The sequence below is a fragment of the Rhinoraja longicauda genome, chromosome 5, assembly GCF_053455715.1.
Source record: "Rhinoraja longicauda isolate Sanriku21f chromosome 5, sRhiLon1.1, whole genome shotgun sequence".
Taxonomy (NCBI): domain Eukaryota; kingdom Metazoa; phylum Chordata; class Chondrichthyes; order Rajiformes; family Arhynchobatidae; genus Rhinoraja; species Rhinoraja longicauda.
Genome location: NC_135957.1, coordinates 22,384,526 through 22,406,073, shown reverse-complemented (window position 1 = coordinate 22,406,073; position 21,548 = coordinate 22,384,526). Strand labels below are relative to the sequence as shown.

Below are 21,548 nucleotides of genomic sequence, written 5' to 3'. Positions count from 1 at the left end.
CACTTTAATTTCATGGTTCATGTATTTTGTGTTTTTATGACTGTTGGCAGATCAATTTCCCTCGTGGGATACATGAAGTTCTGCCGTATCGTGACCGCCCGTGTCTTCTCCTGGTGCTCTGATTTCTTCCCACATCCCAAACATATGTGGGTTTGGAGGTTAACTGTAAATTTTCCCTCGTGTGTAGGCAGTTGATACAAAATTGGGATAGCATAGTTCTAGTGATTGATGGCCGGTGTGGACTTGTAGGGCTGAATGGCCTGTTTCCATGCTGTATTTCTAAACTAAACTAAATTGCTGCATTAGAGGGGTCTTGGGGGTGTAGGTTATGTGATTATTCATAATTTGAGAGCATTTTTCAATTTGATATATTATCAATTGACTGGCTAAAATCATGCTGGTTCATTTCAGAACAAGGTTGGGAGGACAAGGTGGGGAAAGTGATGACAATCTTAGAATAGACGAGCCAAAGGGCCATCTTGTTAATTGAAACCATTGGAGGCTACCTGGAGGAAGGAAGGAAGGAATGAAACGGCTTGAGAAATGGAGATTCGAAGAGAAGACAAGTTTATATATTAAGGCCATTTTATGTTTTGCCTTTGAATTGAAAGTTCAATCTTGGTAATTAGGTATCAAAAATTTCTGATGCCAAGCTGTACAGAAGTTTAACCACACCTCTTGAAGTAGGAATCGATTGGAAGTGTGGTTGTGTCAGTCAGGGAAAGGAAATAATTGTAAAGAAATGAAAGAAATGGTTAAGAGCAAAGTCCGTGGGATCAGACAACAACTTCTTCTTTCGTATGTCAACTACAACAATCAAAAGTGGCAATTAGTGTTTCGGAGTACCCAGGGTGGACGACGAGGACGTAAAGCAGCTCCCACCCCAGACAACAACTCATCCTTAGTACTGTCCTCCAGAATTACCTGTGCCACCAACTTATCTATTCCATGTACAGTTACAACATTGGCATCTTCGACTTTATGAAAATTGCTCAGGTACTTCCTGTTCAGAAAAAGTGGGAGAAATCCAACCTGCCCATTTACCACTATTAAATCAGAAAATGGGCAGAAAATCAACTGAACCACTTGCATTTATCTACAAACCCACGCAGGTTTGGTGGAGAACATACTAGCTCCGTACAGACAAGCACTCGTAGTCAGGATCGAAGCCGGGTCCCTGGCACTGCAAGGCTACAACTCTGCCTCTGCACTACCGTGCTACCCTGTCTAAGGGTGCCCTGTACCTGCTGTCTAAGGTGGTGACAACAAAATTCCATGACACCATTTTGAAGGGAATCGACCAAGTTTACCCCATGGTCTGGCCAATGTAAATTCTCCAGCTAACACCATGAGAAAAGAGTAAACTCTTAAGAAGGCGGTCAGATTGCTTTGCAGACATTACCTGATCTTGCGTAGCTTGTATCTACATCCTGCTTGCCATGTGATTAGATATCATCCTGATTGCCATGAAGTTTGTGTCCATCTTAAAACATTTGTGTTTTGTTTTTGTCAGGAAGTCCCTAGCAAGGCCTCCTTGTACATTGAAAATGCAATGAAACCCCTGTACCACCTTCAGAATCAATATAAGGGCGTTGTGAAAGAAAACCGAATGCAGGAGTGGTTATCTGGTGCTATTAGAATTAGCACGGAAAGGTAAGAATTCCATGATATACAACTTATTTCGGAAGTAAACCTCATTCTAACTGTGCTATTATGCAAGTTACTCTGAATATCCAAGGTGCAGCACTCAGGAAGCTTTGTACGTTGGGGAGCGAGCTTTGAGTGAGATATTGGTATTGTTTATTATTGTAACAAATTGTACGCTTATTTTGTCTGTGTGGTGGATGATAACAGTCCTGTGACAAACTTGTGAAGAGCTCTATGCTTTCAGGTTGTAGCCAAAATTCATTCCTGACCTTGGGTGTTGTCTGTGTGGATTTTGCACGTTCTCCCTGTGACCTTGTGGGTTTTCTGTGGGTGCTCTGGCTTCCCCCCAAATCCCAAAGATGCATGGACTTGGTAGGCTGTTTCCATGCTCTATCTCTAAATTAAATTAAAATAAAGAACATTGGTTTCTAGTTCCCAATTATTAAAGGGACAATGATTGCTTCAACTGGTTCCTAAAATTGAGGCTGGATGAAAGAATGATGGTTTTTGGTTTTCTTAAAATCATGATTGGTTGAAGGCACTTTAGGACACAATGTTCAGGAAGAAATTGTTTAAAAAAAACTCAGGCCGAGCTACTTCTTTCCAGATATTACGAAACAGTTTCTGACGTTCTAAGCTCAGTTAAAAAGATGGAGGAGAGTCTCAAGCGACTGAAGCAAGCAAGGAAATCTGCAGCTCCAAGCAGCATGGGAACAACTAGCGGCATCAGTGACGACAACAAAATCAGGTTACAACTAGCTTTGGATGTCGAGTACCTACGGGAACAGGTAGGTCACTTATAGTTCCTAGGCCCAATTAGGTTGTGGCGTGGTGGAATGGGGTTGGAGGTGGTGAGGAGACATTTCAAAGTCCAATACCATGGTATATTAAAAAAAACACTTGGAACTGGGTGATCATAGATATGCTGATTCTCAATTTTGTTATATTTTCCTTATATTTTGTTTTTTGGGTGGTACAATGGTGCAACTGGTAGAGCTGCTGCCTCACAGCGCCAGAGAGCCAGGTTTGAACCGGACCGTGGGTGCTGATTATGTAGAGTTTGCACACTCTCTCTGTAACCGTGTGGTTTTCCACCAGGTGCTCCGATTTCCTTCCACATTCCAGAGACGTGCAGGTTTGTAGGTTAATTGGCCTCTAAATTATTACTAATGCATTGGGAGCAGATGAGAAAGTGGGACAATATAGAACTAATATGTACAGGTGATCGATAGTCGGCATGGACTCAGTGGGCCAAAGGTTAATGCTGCATCTCTTAAACTAAACTTTGTGGTTTAATTTGAACTGTCTCAAAAGGTTTCAAGCCCTATTTATTAAAAAAGTTACATCCAGTATAAAGAATGCATAATTTAGTCGTAATATCACACTGTAGTAATATTTCTCTGTTGTAAATGTATTGGTTGTGGAACCGGTTAATTGATCATATTTGCCTTTCTATTTCCCAGGTCCAGAAAATGGGCCTGCAGATGTCATCCTTCACACAGTTTGTGGCTCTGCTGGATATAGTGCAAGCTGCCAAAGGTGTGGCTGCAGTCGAGCCTGTCTGACAGACTGCAGGAGCTAGGAAGAAAGAACAAACTCCACTCTCTGGCCAGACTCTGCGACAAACATTTCATCACCACCAGCCGCTTTAATGCTATGTTTCACAGTTATAATTCGCAAGGTGGGAGGGCGTGTGTTGCAAATCTCTTCTTGAGTCTGAGCCGTGATAAATCATGAAGGTGGGATTGCAGCTTGTAAATCTCTGAGGGATGTTTGTGCAATGTCGGTATGGAGTTACTGATTGTTCATTGGTTTGTTGTACCTATAATTCTTAGTGGGGAATTGGACAATATGTTGGGGATGCAGGATTTGGTGGCTGCATCAGGCAAGTGCAATTTATCTTTTCACATACTTTAAATGTAGTTGGAATTGAAACTACGAAGACAAGAACTGTGATTTATTTTTCTCCCCCCCCCCAATAGTGGGGAAGAATGTTACATTCTTCATCTTATTTAAATTCTGCTATGTCAAATTATTCAAAATCTGCCATGTCAATGATTTCTCATCTTATTTAAATAAATTAACAAGGAATTCTGGAGAAATGTCTTGCCCGAATAATGGTTGAAATGTGGAACTTATTGTTGCTGGTCTGAGCTGAATAGTAGAGATGCATTTGGACTAACTAGATATATTATTAGAGGTGGGGAAGACAAAAGAGTGCAAATGGTGGAATCTGAAAACGGAGGAAGATTAGGAGTGAAATGTAGAACTAGAGGGAATGATGGTGGGTAGAAAGGAATGATGGGGGGAGTGTGGGGGTGAGAAAAATGGACACATGCGGTGGGGTGATGAATAGATGGAGAAGGGGAAAGGAATTGAGTGATGGAGGGGAGGGGGAGAGGGAGTGGAAAGAAGGTGTGCATGGGTGGGGAGGAAAAATGTTTGGTAGATAAAAAGGAGGGGGAGAATACCTGAAATTGGAGAATTCAATGTCCATGCTGTTGTGTTGTAGGCTACCCAAACAGAATGAGACGCTGTTCTTCCAGTTTCATTCAAATGGACCCGCCGGGTTCCTCCAATAGTATGTTCTTTGCTCAAGGTTTCAGCATCCGGCCTCCCTTGTGTCACCCTTTTATGAAAGTTCTTTGAGAAGTTCCTTTGTTTTAATGTCCTTCATTTCCATGTATAACAACTGCATAGTTAAATTCTGTACATGATGGGAAGTACCTGGATACTTTGAACTGTTCAATCATTTAAAACATGAAATAGATAAAATTTGGTTGGTGTACGGATCTAGTTCACTGATGGCCTTTGATAGTAACGCTGAGGAAAGTATTGCTGACTGGGAATGTTTCTGCTTGGATTGCTGTGAGATTGGGTGAATGCCCCTGAGAACAAGCTGAGTTCACCCACAAGGTTTATATTAAACTGAACTCCGGATTGTCTACAGCTGCCCTGACTCAAAATTAGATTCCACTATTAACTTTAACATTCTTTTACTGAACAAGAAGTGCAGAAAAGAATACAAAATATCTGGTTCATTTTGGACCATGCTTAGTGTTGGAGTTGGAAGGTCTGACATTCGGGTGTGGAGACTTCAGCAGATCATTTGGACAGGATTTCACTGAAAGTGCTGTGCTATCAGTGGTGTCGTTTATCAGACAAGGCTTTAAAAACCTGGGCCCTGTCTGCCTCTCGGGTGGACAGAAAAGATAATAAGCTCATTATCAGTGCAGGCACTGCTGGATGCTATTCCACTATTGTTTGCAAAGGACCTTCCAAGGAAGACAGCCTATGATCCTGACCCAGTTTAGCCTATACATGTCTACAGACACGCACCAATGCAGTGGCTGCCATCTGCCTATTGAAACAGAGTTGCAGGCACATCAGTTCTATCGTGATCATGAATGCTTCAAGGAGTAGATCCTTGGTGCCTTCCCCGCCAGGGTGTAATTTCAACTTGAACTGTTTATATAGATACCAATTATAAATAAGGAGCATAGTTACAGAGGCAAAATTTGCAGCAAGTAAATACATTAAGTTTAATATTATTAAATCGTGGCATTTCAAACAGTATTCTTGTCATTACTTTCCTCTGGCTCTAATATGTTAGATTAGTGCCATTTATGTATAAAATGTATATTAGTGCCATCATTCCTGATTCAAAAGACCAGAAAAAGATGTAGAAACAAAAAGAACTGCAGATGTTGGTTAATACACAAAAGGACACAAAGTGCTGGAGTAACTTAGAAGGGCAGGCAGCATCCCTGGAGAATATAGATAGGTGCCCTTTTCCAGGTTTCTTTACTCTCTCCCCCCCCGCCCCCAATCAGTCTGAAGAAGGGTCCCACCCAAACCTTGGCCTATCCATTTTCTCCAGGGTTGCTGCCTGACCTGCTGAGTTCCTACAGCATTTTGTGTCCTGGCCAGAAGAAGCCATTTGGTTCAATGACAAACTGCTGCTGATGGTTCTTTTTGAGGACCATTTGCTCCAATCTCACAGGTTCTTTTTCCTGTTTATTTTTTACTGAACTATTTTCCGGTAATTTTTCCATGAGCACAACATATATTAAAATATTTTAAATTCTGGTTTTAAAGGAAGTTTCTTTACTCTGCCAAGAAACAGCAACATTTCCAATGTCCCATCGTAAACTCGGAAAAAGAATGGCTTGTCTATTCGAATCTCTGTGGTTGTGTTGGTGACGGAGAGATCTTCTGCAATGACTTGCTCTCTGTCATCTTCTGTGACTTCAAAAATGATGCTTTGTATAACCTAAAAAAATATATGCATGATTTTTAATGGAGTGAGGAGGCTCAAAGAAACAAATGTGTTAATAATTTATTAATAAATTGATACAAATGAAAAAACAAAAGAAACAAACACAATTTATCTAGCACTTTTAACTTAGTAAAGTATTTCAAATCTCACAGGAGATTTTCAATCAAAACCACACCGAGCTACCTCAGGAGATATAAGGGCAATTGGCTGAAAGCTCAATCGAAAAAGAGCTTTTATAAGTGATAGGAGTAGAATTAGGCCATTCGGCCAATCAAGGACAAAGTTGGAGGTCTGGCCAGGAGTGTTGAATAGCCAATGTGGTAACCCAATATTCTGCACTCTGATATTTTTCTCTTTGCAGTCCAGTTTACCTGTGTAATGGCTTGATTGTACTCATGTGTAGTATGATTTGACTGGATAGCACACAAAGTTTTACACTGTATCTCACAATACATGACAATAATAAACCAATAACAATGTCTGAAGAAAGGGTTCCAGCAGCAGTTGAGCTTAGATAGGCCAGTTGAGTAGACTTAAAGGTAAACAAGGGAGAGTTTGATATCGGTGGACAGAAGAGCTATAATGTCCAGATTGAGAACTCTGATTTAACTTTAGCAAGCATCTTGGGATGTACCTCACTTTGACAAGGTTGTACTTTCCGGATGACATTTATCTTCTTGGATGTGGGTGTGGTATTGTCCCCTACCTGTTCTGGCACCAACCGTTGGGCACTGCTTATCCTGGAGAAATTGGCTTGACCACCCAGTATGTCTGGATCCTGGTTGAACAACTCTTTCACATTGTAGGTGCCTTCCCACACAAAGCGTGGCATTACGAGCTTCACAAACCTGCAAAATGCAAGATAAATTTCACCAGGTATCAATCAATTGAGCATGCAAGGTAACGTTTTGACGGGTGAAATTAGACTTGGTATAGAAGGCAAAATTGGCTAAGACTCAATGTCAGCTTTCTGATTCATTGCCCATCTACAATGCCAGAGTTTGAAAGAATCACACATCAGGATTAACTAGCTAGTCTAACGTCAACATTTTTGCAGCACCCATCTATGTCCATTGGCCTGCCCACTCGACAATGGAAATATAAATTGTGTCTCATTGTGTGCAACTTTTCATGTATCTTGGATATTTTGGTAAAATAGAATAAAGAGAGATTGCTCCTTGAAATGTGATGTCCAGATAGAAATATACAAACCATTAAATGTGATAGCCCAGGCTAATCTGACCTTAAAATCCACAATGGAAACAGAAAATTCTGGGAAATGCTCAGTAGGTCAGGCAGCGTAAGGGAAGAAAGGCAGAGTTAACATTTCAGTTTGAGGACTTCTTGTCAAGACTTTTGCTGCTTCTTGTGTCTTTGAAACCTTAATGCGGTTTCTTTTTCCACAGATGCTGCTTTATTTGTTCAGTGTTTCTGCTTTTATTTCAGATTTCCAGCATCAAAACTCTTTTTTTATTTATGCCTGAAATCACCAAGCTAATCTCTGTGGTTCCATCTCGGAGTGGTAAACTTCATAACAGTTATATAAAGCTTGTGTATGTAATCTTGTTTGGACCACACTTGAAATATTTGATCAATCTGATCTCCAGATAATAAGAAAGGTATAAGGACACAAGAAGGGTTCACAAGGATGATGCCAGAACTGAAAGATAGTTACTGAAGATAGGAACAGGTTGAGGGTCCTTTCCAACTCAAAGAAAAGATTTTGTGGTGACCTAGTAGAAAGAAAGAATGAGTTGCACTTATAACACCATTTGTATGTTCTGGATTACCTACAGCACAGCAGTTTCTCAGTAATCCATTGAATAATGAATGCAGCTTATTTCTTAGGCTTATTTCTAGCATGACTAGGACCCATAACATCTTTAATAATCTCTAAGATCCTGAAAGAATTTGAAGGATTGACCTACAGAAGATGTACATCTTCAAAACTAGGAGTCATAAAGAGAAAGTAATTTCCTCGTGAGCCAATAAAGAAATCTCTTTGCCCAGAATTGGTAGTAATGTAGAACTCAGTACCACAAGGGGAGTTGAGCTTTTTTTGGATTGTTGAATTTAAGGAAAGCCTCTTAACTAGACAGATGGGAACAGCAGGGTATTAAAAGTGAAGGTGATGAAGGCATATGTGGGGCTGACATGGATCTGTTGGGTCCAATTATCTGCTTCTATGCAATAAGTTTAACGAATCTTTAAAAAAAGTTTTTTAAATTCTGAGTACCCAGTCTGAAAGTCGCCCCGGATTCTGTCAGTTGTCAGGGTTCTTTCAAAGTTCTTCATTTTGGCTGGTTGAACTGGTTGAATTAGCATGACATACGTTGTCTCACTCAGTGGAAGTTTAATCATTGTGTATTCGGGAGCAGTCTTGTACTGAAGCTGACCACACCAAATTGTCATAGGAACTTGGACTTTGTCCCCCGCATCATTGAAGAAATCCCGAAGTTCTGTCCCATGACATTGAGATCTGGTTTTCCATCTTCCTGAGTAAAGAAAAGTTATTTTGATAAAGTTACAAAGGACATTCCCACATCTGTAGAGATCCTGGTCCTTTGTCCCAAGACTCAAATTCATGTAAATATTGGAAGGAAAAAAATATTTTGCATCACTATTTTTTGTATTAAAGGTGTAACATTTTGGATGGGACAACAGGGAAATTTACTGTTCTCCTTGAATAATGGCAGGAGCACTTTTATCTCCATCAAATTGGAGAGGGGTGATATTGGAATGTGCTAAGTGAGGAATGTGTGATTGTAGCTTCCCAGTATTGTACCATTTAATGTATGTTCGTAGCATTGTATTAATTTATTGTTATCAATTCGGAGCACTGCAGAACCTGTAATCCATTTTTCCAGCCATGCACGGTCATAGCATTGAATTGATTTATTGTTACCTATTCACAGCACTGCAGAATCTGTATTCAAAGTTCCCTGCACTGGGTCAATTCATGATTGATTCCCAGTAGTGGAGCGTCAGTGTGTCAGGGGGAGGCTGGGCCCTTGAATCACCAAGTGCTGGTAAATGAGATCACTTGATAATCGGTGACAACTTGATAATTGGTGGGCTAAACAGATATTGGTTCCCAGCATCAGTTCAATTTATTGTCATGGATTCCCAGCACCAGGAATCTGTCAGCATAAGTTGGGAGTGCCAGATCCATTTATCAACTAGCACTGGACCAATTTACTGTTAGGAGTTCCTGGCATATAACAAATTATCACGTGCACAGCACTAGTCGATTTATCATGATAGATTCCTCAGCACTGAAGAAACTTGTCATCATAGGTTCCAAGCAACATATTAATTCATCATCAAGTATGCCTGGCATAGAGCCAATATCACAAATTGCCAGGAGTGAATACATTCCAAGCACTAAACGACTTGTGCACAGCACATTAGTTTCCAGCACTGGTTATTTAGTCATTGTTTCCCATGGCTGGAGAATTCTTCATCGTGATTCCAAACACTATTAATTTATCCTAAGTTTCCACACTGGATCAACTTATCATTACATGTTCAGAACTTATCATTGCTGTATCAGTTCATCATTGATTACATGTAGCATCATAAATTCTCCACACTCAATCAATTTATCATCATAGATTTCCAGAGTAGTATCAATCTATCAGATTATAAGAATTGTTTCAATTTAGCGTTATACATTCCCATCGCTAGATTAATTTATCACCAAAGGCCCCACCATTGTATCAAACCATTCATAGCAATATTTAAGTTGTTCAAAGTGGATTCCAAGTAACATATTTATAATGTAGAAACAAGAAACTGCAGATGCGGATTTCAGATTCCGTGTGGAGAATTTGTGATGTTAAATTGATATGCTTCATGGATCCAATGATGAATATTTATAATCCCAACAAAGTACAAATGTATCACCACATGTTCCCAGAACTTTATAAATGTATTATTTTTTTTAGTTTTAACTGCTTAGAATTATACACTAGGTTCCCAATGCTCTACCATTTATTAACACTGGATTAATTTATCCTGCTGTGAGAGCATCATATATGTGGAAAGTAATGGTCATACATGTGTCTAGGGAATTCCTTTCTTTTTTCAGTCAAAAAGATTCTATGCCTCTCAATCCGTTAGGAAATCACAAGGTGAAGTTATCACAGCTCAAAGATGTTAACCTGCGTGTTTTCCCTTTGTATGCCACATTTTATCAAACCACGTTTTCAAAATCAACTTGCACTTCCAGTGCTACCGCCTTTAATCCTGCATGCTACCTTTATCAAAGAACTCTCAAAAGCACTCATCGAGGGAGAGCCAGTGAATGTGGTGTATCTGGACTTTCAAAAAACCTTTGACAAGGTCCCACACAAGAGGTTAATGTGCAAAATTAAAGCACATGGTATTGGGGGTAGGGTATTGACATGGATAGAAAACTGGTTGGCAGACAAGAAGCAAAGAGTAGAAATTAACAGGTCCTTTACAGAATGGCAGGCAGTGACTAGTGGGGTACCGCAAGGCTCAGTGCTGGGAACCCAGTTGTTTACAATATATATTAACGATTTAGACAAAGGAATTAAATGTAACATCTCTAAATTTGCGGATGACACAAAGCTGGGTGGCAATGTGAGCTGCGAGGAGGATGCTATGAGGCTGCAGGGTGACTTGGATAGGTTAGGCGAGTGGGCAGAAGCATGGCAGATACAGTATAATGTGGATAAATGTGAGGTTATCCACTTTGGCAAGAACAGGAAGGCACATTATCTGAATGGTGTCAGATTAGAGGATGGAAAGGTGCAACAAGACCAGGTGTGCTTGTACATCAGTCACTGAAAGTAAGCATGCAGGTACAACAGGCAGTGAAGAAAGCTAATGGCATGTTGCCCTTCATTGTGAGAGGATTTGAGTTTAGGAGCAAGGAGGTCCATCTGCAGTTGTCCCTGGTGAGACCACACCTGGAGTGTTGTGTGCAATTTTGGTCTCCTAATTTGAGGAAGGACATTATTGCTCTTGAGGGAGTGCAGTGTAGGTTCACCAGGTTAATTCCCGGGATGGCGGGACTGACATGATGAAAGAATGTGTTGACTGGGTTTGTATTTGCTGGAATTTAGAAGGATGAGAGGGGGATCTTACAGAAATATATAAAATTCTTAGAGGATTAGACAGGGTAGATGCAGGAAAAATGTTCCTGATGTTGGGGGAGTCCAGAACCAGGGGTCACAGTTTAAGAATAAGGGGTAGGCCATTTAGGACTGATGAGGAAAAACTTTTTCACCCAGAAAGTTGAAAATCTGTGGAATTCTCTGCCACAAAAGGCAGTGGAGGCCAATTCATTGGATGTTTTCAAGAGAGAGTTAGATTTAGCTCTTCGGGCTAGAGGAATCAAGGGATATGGGGAAAAAGCCAGAATGGGGTACTGATTTTGGATGATCAGCCATGATCATATTGAATGGCGGTGCTGGCTTGAAGGGCCAAATGGCCTACTCCTGCACCTATTTTCTATGTTTCTAGTATAGTCTTACTCATTAATATCTTTCAAATTCCATTTTGAGAAACTCAATTCAACCTCAGGCTGAGGAAGAGGATTCCAAATTTTCAGACTCTTTGCATGAAGAAATTCTTGATGCGTCACTCCCACTCCACTCCAGCTTTAATCTTATTTATACTCCGCTGAAAGGATTTTTTTTGTCCTCTATCTACCCTGTTGAATTATTCACTCATTATGCACAAGAAAGGGCTTCAGCTTGGTTGAACTTTTTTTTCAGAAGAAGCAGAACAGCATTGCCAAAGGGGTGACATTTTAAATAGAAATCCCATTTGAATTATCAAATTTCTGTAATGTTTTATACTAGTTTTTGAAATATCCAACCCACATAACTTCGAATGCCGTGTCAAATCAATCATACTATCTTTCTATTAATCACAGTCTTTCAAGGAACCCCTTAAAGTTCACTTTTTTTCCCAGGTACGTGGACAAATATAGATCCTTTTTTAAAAAGAAAACTGGTTAATGGTTCTGCGCAGTTTAGGTCATTTTCAGTTACTTAAAGTAGGGTTATAAGGAGTTAGTGGAGTTAATCTCCAATTGAAATGCTGATTTGTTTTGAAAAACCCAATTTTTAGTTTCATCAAAAAAACGGAACCAGTTTTAACAGCAAAATCAAATCATTCAACAAAGCTGCCAAATTTGCTGGTTCCTGCGATTTTTACAAGCAGTTTGAGCAGGAAATGGACATGAACAGCTTTGAGTACGGTGGTGCATTGGTAGAGTTGCTGCCTTGCAGCGCCAGACCCGGTTCCATCCCGACTACGGGGGCTGTTTGTACGGAGTTTGTACGTTCTCCCTGTGATGACATGGGTTTTCCCCAGGTGCACCGGTTTCCCCCCTCACTCCAAAGATGTACAGGTTTGTAGGTTAATTGGCTTGGTGTGATTGTAAAAAATGCCCCTCGCGTGTGTCGGATAGTGTTAGTGTACAGGGATCGCTGGTTGGCGCGGACTCGGTGGGCTGAGGGACCTGTTTCCGCGCTGGAAACTAAACTAAATAGCTCCTGCAAACTAGTGGAATCCGAGTACAGCTAATTCTGTGATCATCTGGTTTTGTGGTTCTGGTTTTGTGATCAAAATTCTGGTTTTGTGAACAGCTGGTTTTGTGATCATCCATCCATCCATCCATCCATCCATCTCTTGGCCATTTAACCGGATCATCCTCTAACCTCAATGTTCAAACCCAGTCTGTGTGACTTACAACCAACCACAACAACCTGGCTGTGGGCGAGGACAGCGGGAGAAGGGAAAGACATTGTGGCCTTCCATCACAGTGAGGAGAGGACTGGAGGAGACTCACTGTGATGGACGTTTCTTTGATGGATGTTTCTTTTTTTGTGTGTTTTGGGGGTTGGGTGGTTTGAGTGCCTGTTTGATGCTTTTATTGTTGGACTGTGTTTTTGGGGGTTTTGGGGTTGTGTGATTTGAATGCCTATTTAATGCTTTTATTGTTGGACTGTGTTTTGGGGGTTTTTGGGGTTGGGTAATTTGGGTGCCTGTTTAGTGCTTTTATTGTTGGACGGTGTTTTGGGGGGTTTTTTGGGGGTGTAATTTTGATGCTTATTTAATGCTTTTGTTGTTGGACTGTGGGTGATTGAATTAACATTTTGTTCAAGATGGCCGCGCCGTTGTGTTTGGCTGCCTGCCACTATGTTTCTTTTTTTTCCTGGTCAGATGTGCAGCACTTTGGTCAACGTGGGTTGTTTTTAAATGTGCTATACAAATAAATTGACTTGACTTGACTTGACTTACAACCAAACTAACGCTCTGGTGAATCTCACAAGCTCAGCTCAAAACCAGTCCGGGCACTGAAATCATCTGAAAATCAGTGGAGTGTCCTCGGATTTCTTCCCAGCGGTCTGTCGGGAATGTTGGGTGTTATCCGACAAGCCACTCCACTGCTTTCGAAGCTGCTCCTGGTTTCATAGAAACATAGAAAATAGGTGCAGGAGTAGGCCATTCGGCCCTTCGAGCCTGCACCGCCATTCAATATGATCATGGCTGATCATCCAGCTCAGTATCCTGTACCTGCCTTCTCTCCATACCCCCTGATCCCTTTAGCCACAAGGGCCACATCTAACTCCCCCTTAAATATAGCCAATGAACTGGCCTCAACTACCTTCTGTGGCAGAGAATTCCACAGATTCACCACGCTCTGTGTGAAACAAAAACTTTCTCATCTCGGTCCTAAAAGACTTCCCCCTTATCCTTAAACTGTGACCTAGAGTTTAACCTTTAAAGTGCACGAAGCTGGCGACCAGCATGTTGGTGCGGGGAGTCAGACCGGCCACCAGTTTGTCCAGCCGGCCCCCACTCGCTCTGTGGGCGAGCCTGTTGATCGACTCTTCAACCACTCGGGGCTGGCTGAAGTTGGCACCTCCCAGCTGCACCTCGGGGAAAAAGCGCCGGAGGCCGTGGACGAAGCTGCGGCGAAGCCTCACGCCCTCCTGGACGACCATCCAGGTGCCGGTGGACAGGGAGCCGCGCTGGTGGGAGAGGATGTCTCGGAAGAGCAGCAGGGATTGCTGATGCATGTCCTGGGAACGCTGGCTGTCCCCTGTCTCCCCACAGCTGCTGTCGGAGAGGCCCAAGACGTCGTGGAGTTTGTCAGCGGTTGTCCCCTCCGCACCCAGCAACAGGCTGGCCAGCACCATGTGGAGGTACAGAGGCGAGAGCACCGCGGCCCCTGACCGCTCCAGTGGCATCCAACGGGAGAACCAGGCAGTGCCCAGAGCGGCTTGGAGACTGGATAAATATCTCTGCTTTCTGCGGTTGGGCTGCACCTCCTCCTCCTCCTCCTCCTTATCACCCCACCACGCACCGCTGGAGCCATTGACCTGAGTTGCATTAACTTCAATCAGTCCGGGCAAGGCCGTCTCTTTCCCACCCACCTCCACCGACGAGGTCAATCGTTTGCAGCTAACCAGACTAAAGGGGTGAATGTAGGGCCGGTAAGGTGTCCCTGGTTCCAAGAGTGTCCCAATGTAGAGGAGGGGGAAGATCAGCTTCATGCTCTCCCTCTTCTCACTTAACGCTGGAATCAGAGAGGAAACATTTGTTGGTTATCGCAGAGTGAAGTGTCAAGTGTGTTTTGTTGTCACATGCACCTGGAGCGGAACAGTGAAATTCTTACTTGCTGCTGATTTGCAGGAACATTATCGCAAGAAATAAAATACAATAATCAATAGTACAATATATTATCATTGTCCATCAGTGCCTATCTTATACTCAATGCCCTGACCTATGAAAGCAAGCATACAATATGGTTTCTTTACCCTCTGTCTACTTTTGTTGCCACTTTTGTTGAGGATGTTACTCGGAAAATTGACAGGGGAGAGCCGTTGGATGTGGTGTACCTCGACTTTCAGAAAGCCTTCGACAAGGTCCCACATAGGAGATCAGTGGGCAAAATTAGAGCACATGGTATTGAGGATAGGGTACTGACATGGATAGAAAATTGGTTGGCAGACAGAAAGCAAAGAGTGGGGATAAATGGGTCCCCTTCAGAATGGCAGGCAGTGACTAATGGGGTACCACAAGGCTCGGTGCTGGGACCGCAGCTATTTACAATATACATTAATGACTTGGATGAAGGGATTAAAAGTACCATTAGCAAATTTGCAGATGATACAAAGCTGGGTGGTAGTGTGAACTGTGAGGAAGATGCCATGAGGTTGCAGGGTGACTTGGACAAGTTGTGTGAGTGGATGGATGCATGGCAGATGCAGTTTAATGTGGATAAGTGTGAGGTTATCCACTTTGGTGGTAAGAATAGGAAGGCAGATTATTATCTGAATGGTGTCAAGTTAGGAAAAGGGGACGTACAACGAGATCTGGGTGTCCTAGTGCATCAGTCACTGAAAGGAAGCATGCAGGTACAGCAAGCAGTGAAGAAAGCCAATGGAATGTTGGCCTTTATAACAAGAGGAGTTGAGTATAGGAGCAAAGAGGTCCTTCTGCAGTTGTACAGGGCTCTAGTGAGACTGCACCTACAGTACTGTGTGCAGTTTTGGTCTCCAAATTTGAGGAAGGATATTCTTGCTATTGAGGGCGTGCAGCGTAGGTTTACTAGGTTAATTCCCGGAATGGCAGGACTGTCCCATGTTGAAAGACTGGAGCGGCTAGGCTTGTATACACTGGAATTTAGAAGGATGAGAGGGGATCTTATCGAAACGTATAAGATTATTAAGGGGTTGGACATGTTAGAGGCAGGAGACATGTTCCCAATGTTGGGGGAGTCCAGAACCAGGGGCCACAGTTTAAGAGTAAGGGGTAGGCCATTTAGAACGGAGATGAGGAAAAGCTTTTTCAGTCAGAGAGTTGTAAATCTGTGGAATTATCTGCCTCAGAAAGCAGTGGAGGCCAATTCTCTGAATGCATTCAAGAGAGAGCTTGATAGAGCTCTTAAAGATAGCGGAGTCAAGGGGTATGGGGAGAAGGCAGGGACGGGGTACTGATTGTGAATGATCAGCCATGATCACATTGAAAGGTGGTGCTGGCTCGAAGGGCCGAATGGCCTCCTCCTGCACCTATTGTCTATTGTCTATTGTCTATTAATGGAGTTATGTACTTGGTCTGCAAGATCTCTCTGTACATCAATGCTGTTAAAGATCGTGCCATTGATTGTATATTTTCCCTTTACATTTGACCTCCCAAATGTGCAACACCTCACAATTCCTCAGATTAAACATCTATCTGCCATTGCTCCACCCATTTCCGTAGGTAATTTATATCTCACTGTATCCTTGACAACCTTCCTCACAGTCCGCGACCCCAGCAATCTTGGTGTCATCTGCAAACTTATTAACCAAACCATCTACATTTATGTCCACAGCATTTATATATATATATCATACAATGCGATACAATATCTTTTTGACATTGTACAAGTAGAACAAGATTAAGAATGCCACTTCCATATCGATGCTATAAAATATATAAATGACGGCGAAAACAACAAAGGGAGGGGAACAGCAGAGGTCCCAGCAGAGATCCCTGAGGCATTCCTCTGGTCATAGACGTCTAGCCTGAATATTGTAGATACACACAAAATGCTGGAGTAACTCAGCAGGACAGGCAGCATCTCTGCTGAAAAGGAATGGGTGATGATTCTTCAGACTGAATATTGTCCTTCTTTCAGTTCTGAATCCACACGACCAAGTCACCATTAATCCCGTGCATCTCAATCTTCTGGATCAGCCTACCATGGGTGACCATCAAATGCCTTACTGAAATCCATGTAGACAACATCCACAGCCCTGTCCTCATTAATCACTTTCCACATCTCCTCAAAAAACTCGAACAAGTTAGTGCTTTATAGGTAGATTCATCTCGGTGCAGGGGAAGCACCCCACTCTGCTGCAATTGTACAACAATATACTTTATATTAAAAACTACCTCCTTCATATAATCACTGTGTCCCGCTGAAGGTTCGGGTCTCTGCATACAATCGATGCACACTCTAACTTGAGAAGGAATATATTCCAATTAAGCCTTGAGCTTAGAGAAGCACTTACCGTTACTAAAATTCTGACCGTTGCTTTTGACTGTTCCATGCACATGTGTCATGAAGTGATCTTTTCCCTGCTGAGGTAATTATTAACCGGTCAGCTGTCCATGATAAATAAAAGCTTTTGCTTACATTCAAATAGACCACAAAAAGTCACGGTAATTGTTAATTGTTACCCTGTTAACCTTGGCAGGTCAGTATTGAGGGAGTTGTGACAGGGGACTCTGCGTTTGTATGGCACCTTCAGGAGCTTCCAAAGTCAAGTCAAGTCAAGTCAAATTTATTTGTCACATACACATACACGATGTGCAGTGAAATGAAAGTGGCAATGCCTGCGGGTTGTGCACAAAAAGAATTACAGTTACAGCATATAAATAAAGTTAATAAGTGTTCCACACTTTGTATATAATCACTGTCGTGATGTAGGAAACATGTAGCCATTTCACTTAGAGCAAGTTCCGAAAATACTGTAGCCCTTTGACAAAGATCAGATCGTAAAGATGAAAATTAAAGAAGAAATTGTAGGTGCTGGAAATCTGAAAGAAAGGCAGCAATCGTTGCAAAGCCTCAGCAGGTCAGGCAGCATCTGTGGAAAGAGATAACAGTAACTGTTACAGATCTGAGACCCTTCATTGGAACAGGGAAAGACGGAAAACCTGATTATCTCTTTCTTTCGTGCCGCATCCAGTCCGGACCTACTGTTGCCACCGCCAGCCAACACAGCTTCCTTGGCCAATTTACAAGCTGCGCCTGCCATCGCTGCTGCCACCACCGCCGACCCTTACCCACACTCCGACCGGAGTGGGCTGCGACCATTGACTCCACTTATCTTCGCCTTTTCCCCATCCACCAGCAAGCCGAGGCAGTCAATAGACAATAGACAATAGGTGCAGGAGTAGGCCATTCAGCCCTTCGAGCCAGCACCGCCATTCGATGCGATCATGGCTGATCACTCTCAATCAGTACCCCGTTCCTGCCTTCTCCCCATACCCCCTCACTCCGCTATCCTTAAGAGCTCTATCCAGCTCTCTCTTATCATATCATATCATATACATACAGCCGGAAACAGGCCTTTTCGGCCCTCCAAGTCCGTGCCGCCCAGCGATCCCCGCACATTAACACTATCCTACACCCACTAGGGACAATTTTTACATTTACCCAGCCAATTAACCTACATACCTGTACGTCTTTGGAGTGTGGGAGGAAACCGAAGATCTCGGAGAAAACCCACGCAGGTCACGGGGAGAACGTACAAACTCCTTACAGTGCAGCACCCGTAGTCAGGATCGAACCTGAGTCTCCGGCGCTGCATTCGCTGTAAAGCAGCAACTCTACCGCTGCGCTACCGTGCCGCTCTTGAAAGCATCCAACGAACTGGCCTCCACTGCCTTCTGAGGCAGAGAATTCCACACCTTCACCACTCTCTGACTGAAAAAGTTCTTCCTCATCTCCGTTCTAAATGGCCTACCCCTTATTCTTAAACTGTGGCCCCTTGTTCTGGACTCCCCCAACATTGGGAACATGTTTCCTGCCTCTAATGTGTCCAATCCCCTAATTATCTTATATGTTTCAATAAGATCCCCCCTCATCCTTCTAAATTCCAGTGTATACAAGCCCAATCGCTCCAGCCTTTCAACATACGACAGTCCCGCCATTCCGGGAATTAACCTAGTGAACCTACGCTGCACGCCCTCCATAGCAAGAATATCCTTCCTCAACTCACCTGGATTCCAGGCCCAGTTCCGGAACGAGAGTCTGAAGAAGGGTCTCAACCCGAAACATCACCTATCCATATTCTCCAGACATGCTGAGTCACTCCAGCCCTTTTGTGTATAAACCAGGAACTGCAGTTATTTCTTTTTATGACTTATACAATTAATACTTTGGTTATAGCGGACAATCGGCAATACGGACACCCCCCCCCCCCCAACACACACACTATGGTCCATTTTAACGTGGGTTTACTTTACAGTACAGTAATGTTTAATTGTCTCCCTCTGCTGGTCACATCTTGCTTTGACAGAACCAAAAACTTCAATTGAGTGCATTGATCTAAGAGCCAGTAAGAATTAAACGCCTGTCCCACTTAAGCGATTTTTTAGGCGACTACAGGCGACTAGGCTGTCACCACATGGTCGCCGGGGTGTCGCCTGTATGGTCGTGAGTAGTCTCCAAAGAGTCGTAGCGTCTTTCTGGTTGCCACTGGATTTTCAGAATGTTGAAGACTTTTCGGCAAGTGGGTTTGACGCCAATGAGCGTAGCTTGACATCTCCTGACGTAGGTGCTGTCGTAGGTTCTCGCCAGGTGACGTAGGTTGTCGTCGGTGCTGACTTTGGTGAATTCCACTGGCAACTACCTACGTCAACCTTTGTCAACCGGCGACAGGTACCGGCGTCAAAACCGGAGGCCAAAATGACGTAAATTGACTTCAGTTATCGCCGACAGGGTTGTAGCTTGTCGTGGCTTGTCGGGGGTGGTCGTAGGTTGACTTTGGTTGTTGTAGGTTGTCGCCTGTGTGTTCGTACATTGTCGTAGGTGCGGTCGTAGGTGGACGTCCTACTCGCGGCGATTGGGTCGCCGGTTGTCGGTAGCTTGCCGTAGCTTTACGTCGACTAGGTGGTGGGTTGTTGTAGCTTGTCGTAGACATTGTCTTGGGGGGTCCAGTCGCCGGTTTTCTGGCGACCTGCTACGACTATGACAGTCACCGGCAGTCGCCTAAAAAATCGGCTAAGTGGGACAGACCCTACCAAGTCGGGATTGTGGGGCTCTGCCCGAGCCAGCTGCCTACCTCTTTTCCGGGGTTACATCCGCGCCCGGGTGGTGTTGGAGTGGGACTACTCGCTGTCCACGGACACCCTGGAGGATTTCCGGGACCGCTGGGCACCCCGGGGGATTGGATGTATCCTGGATGGGGATTGTAATATAATTGTATAATAGTTTCAATTGGTCTATTTGTTTGTATAGTATTCTGGTGGTGGGTTCTGTTTTGGTTTTATTGTATTGTATATATTATTTTAATATTTGAATAAATATTTTTGATTTAAAAATAAAAAAAAGTCGGGATTGCGCTTCACAAGAGGATGTGAAGTTTAAATGTGGCTGTGAAACTTTACTTCTTTGGTTGTCACCTGGAATGAAAATAGGACGGGGATTGGTAATCTGAGGAACAAAATGTTGGAATAACTCAACGGATCAGGCAGCACCTCTGGAGAAAAACGATGGGTGACATTATGGGTTGGGACCCTTCTTTAGATTGAAAGAAGAGGGGAGGGAACTGGAAAGCCCAGAACAAAGCAAGACCAGCAATAGATGACCAGGGAAGGGTGGAGCCTATAATGGCCCATTGTTGGTTGGACGAGGTGATAACAAACGGATGAGAATAAGCCTCACCCGAAACGTCACCCATTCCTTCTCTCTAGAGATGCCGCCTGTCCCGTTGAGTTACTCCAGCATTTTGTGTCTACCCGCAGTTTGTCCTTGCAGGCGGTCCCTAAAACAAAATCCCACAGCCACTATTTTGACAAAATTAGGGCAGTTCTCCCCTGTGCCCTCTCAATCAGCACAATACTAAAGTGAATCATCTGATCATAATTTATTTTCTAACATAAATTTTATTGAGAAAAAAATATATAAAACAAAAAAATAGTGCAAAAACACTTATCGTTCTCAATATCTGTACATTCAAAGGTCTATACATTCAATAGTGTCGCACTCATAGTGTTTGCATCTATGTTTAAACAAAACATTTGATCATTATCACACACTTGTGTAGGAAGGAACTGCCGATGCTGGTTTATACCGAAGATAGACACAAAATGCTGGCGTAACTTAGCAGGTCAGGCAGCATCGCTGGAGCAAAAGAATAGGTGACGTTTCAGGTCAGAACCCTTCTTCACACACTTGTCGACTCAAGTTATCTAAATTGGCTGCCATTACCTTTCTTCCCATAAACCCAGTATTTGTACAGGTTTTGGCAAAGTGAAGTTGCAACTTGATTCTTCCAATCATTTCAATATGTGCTCACTGCAAAAAAAAAAAGTAACTCCGAGCAGGGAAAGGAGAGAAAGAATGATTTTGTGTGTACAGAACTAAAGCTGTTTCGCAGAAAAGCAGAAGGGATTTCAGGTGTTTTACATTACGAGACACTCCCAGACCTGAGGAGCCATGGGAATTTGGAATTTGTTCTGTCGGCCCAGTTTAACTAGTTTTTATCTCTCAATTATATTCCATGTAGTGGGTAAGGTGTGATCCAAGCCCATTCCTACTACACCCTTTCTCTGAATCATTCTCGGATTCCCTGTGGCCTTAAAGCTGTTGACATTTACACAATAGCTGACTCAGACCATAATTTTCATTCATTCTCATGTGTCCTTTATTAATGGAATTATGAATCAATTTATTAAAACATTTGTTAAACAATAAAAAATAAAAATTAAACAGATTTGTAATGGTGGTGGGTAAATCACTGTACCTAGCTAGACACATGTGACAAAGTACCACTGAAAAATTCAAGAATTATAAATAATCACCAATCTGTATCAAGGGATATGGGGTAAAAGCCAGAACGGGGTCCTGGTTTTGGAT

General features: G+C 42.8%; 2 protein-coding genes across 3 annotated transcripts in view; one reads left to right on the top strand and one right to left on the bottom strand.

Moving 5' to 3' along the window:
* Nucleotides 1-3,749, top strand: part of cog2 (component of oligomeric golgi complex 2) — a 43,122-nt gene extending 39,373 nt beyond the window's left edge. Inside the window, exons 16-18 of the mRNA XM_078399054.1 lie at nt 1,514-1,653; nt 2,255-2,435; nt 3,111-3,749. Of these exons, the coding sequence (XP_078255180.1) occupies nt 1,514-1,653; nt 2,255-2,435; nt 3,111-3,212 (423 nt within the window). The 3' untranslated portion in view covers nt 3,213-3,749. The remainder of the gene's footprint in view (nt 1-1,513; nt 1,654-2,254; nt 2,436-3,110) is intronic.
* A 1,422-nt stretch (nt 3,750-5,171) lies between these two features.
* Nucleotides 5,172-17,084, bottom strand: agt (angiotensinogen). Of its 2 annotated transcripts, none has more exons than XM_078399052.1 (5): nt 16,972-17,084; nt 13,689-14,489; nt 8,163-8,421; nt 6,561-6,774; nt 5,172-5,920 (listed from the first exon to the last, which is right to left on the bottom strand). In XM_078399052.1, the coding sequence occupies exons 1-5, from the start codon at nt 17,021-17,023 to the stop codon at nt 5,717-5,719; spliced, it is 1,530 nt and encodes a 509-aa protein (XP_078255178.1). In that variant the 5' UTR covers nt 17,024-17,084; the 3' UTR covers nt 5,172-5,716. The 2 variants fall into 2 exon arrangements, with proteins under 2 accessions (XP_078255178.1, XP_078255179.1); XM_078399053.1 differs by having other exon boundaries at nt 6,633-6,774.
* Between the last annotated feature and the right edge of the window lie 4,464 nt (nt 17,085-21,548).

Coding starts and splice junctions, on each gene's coding strand:
- agt (XM_078399052.1), bottom strand. CDS start 17,023: ATGACACATGTGCATGGAACAGTCAAAAGCAACGGTCAGAATTTTAGT. Junction 14,490..16,971: donor CGGTCAGAATTTTAGTAACG/GTAAGTGCTTCT, acceptor CTCTGATTCCAG/CGTTAAGTGAGAAGAGGGAG. Junction 6,775..8,162: donor CGGGGCGACTTTCAGACTGG/GTACTCAGAATT, acceptor TGCATTTTGCAG/GTTTGTGAAGCTCGTAATGC.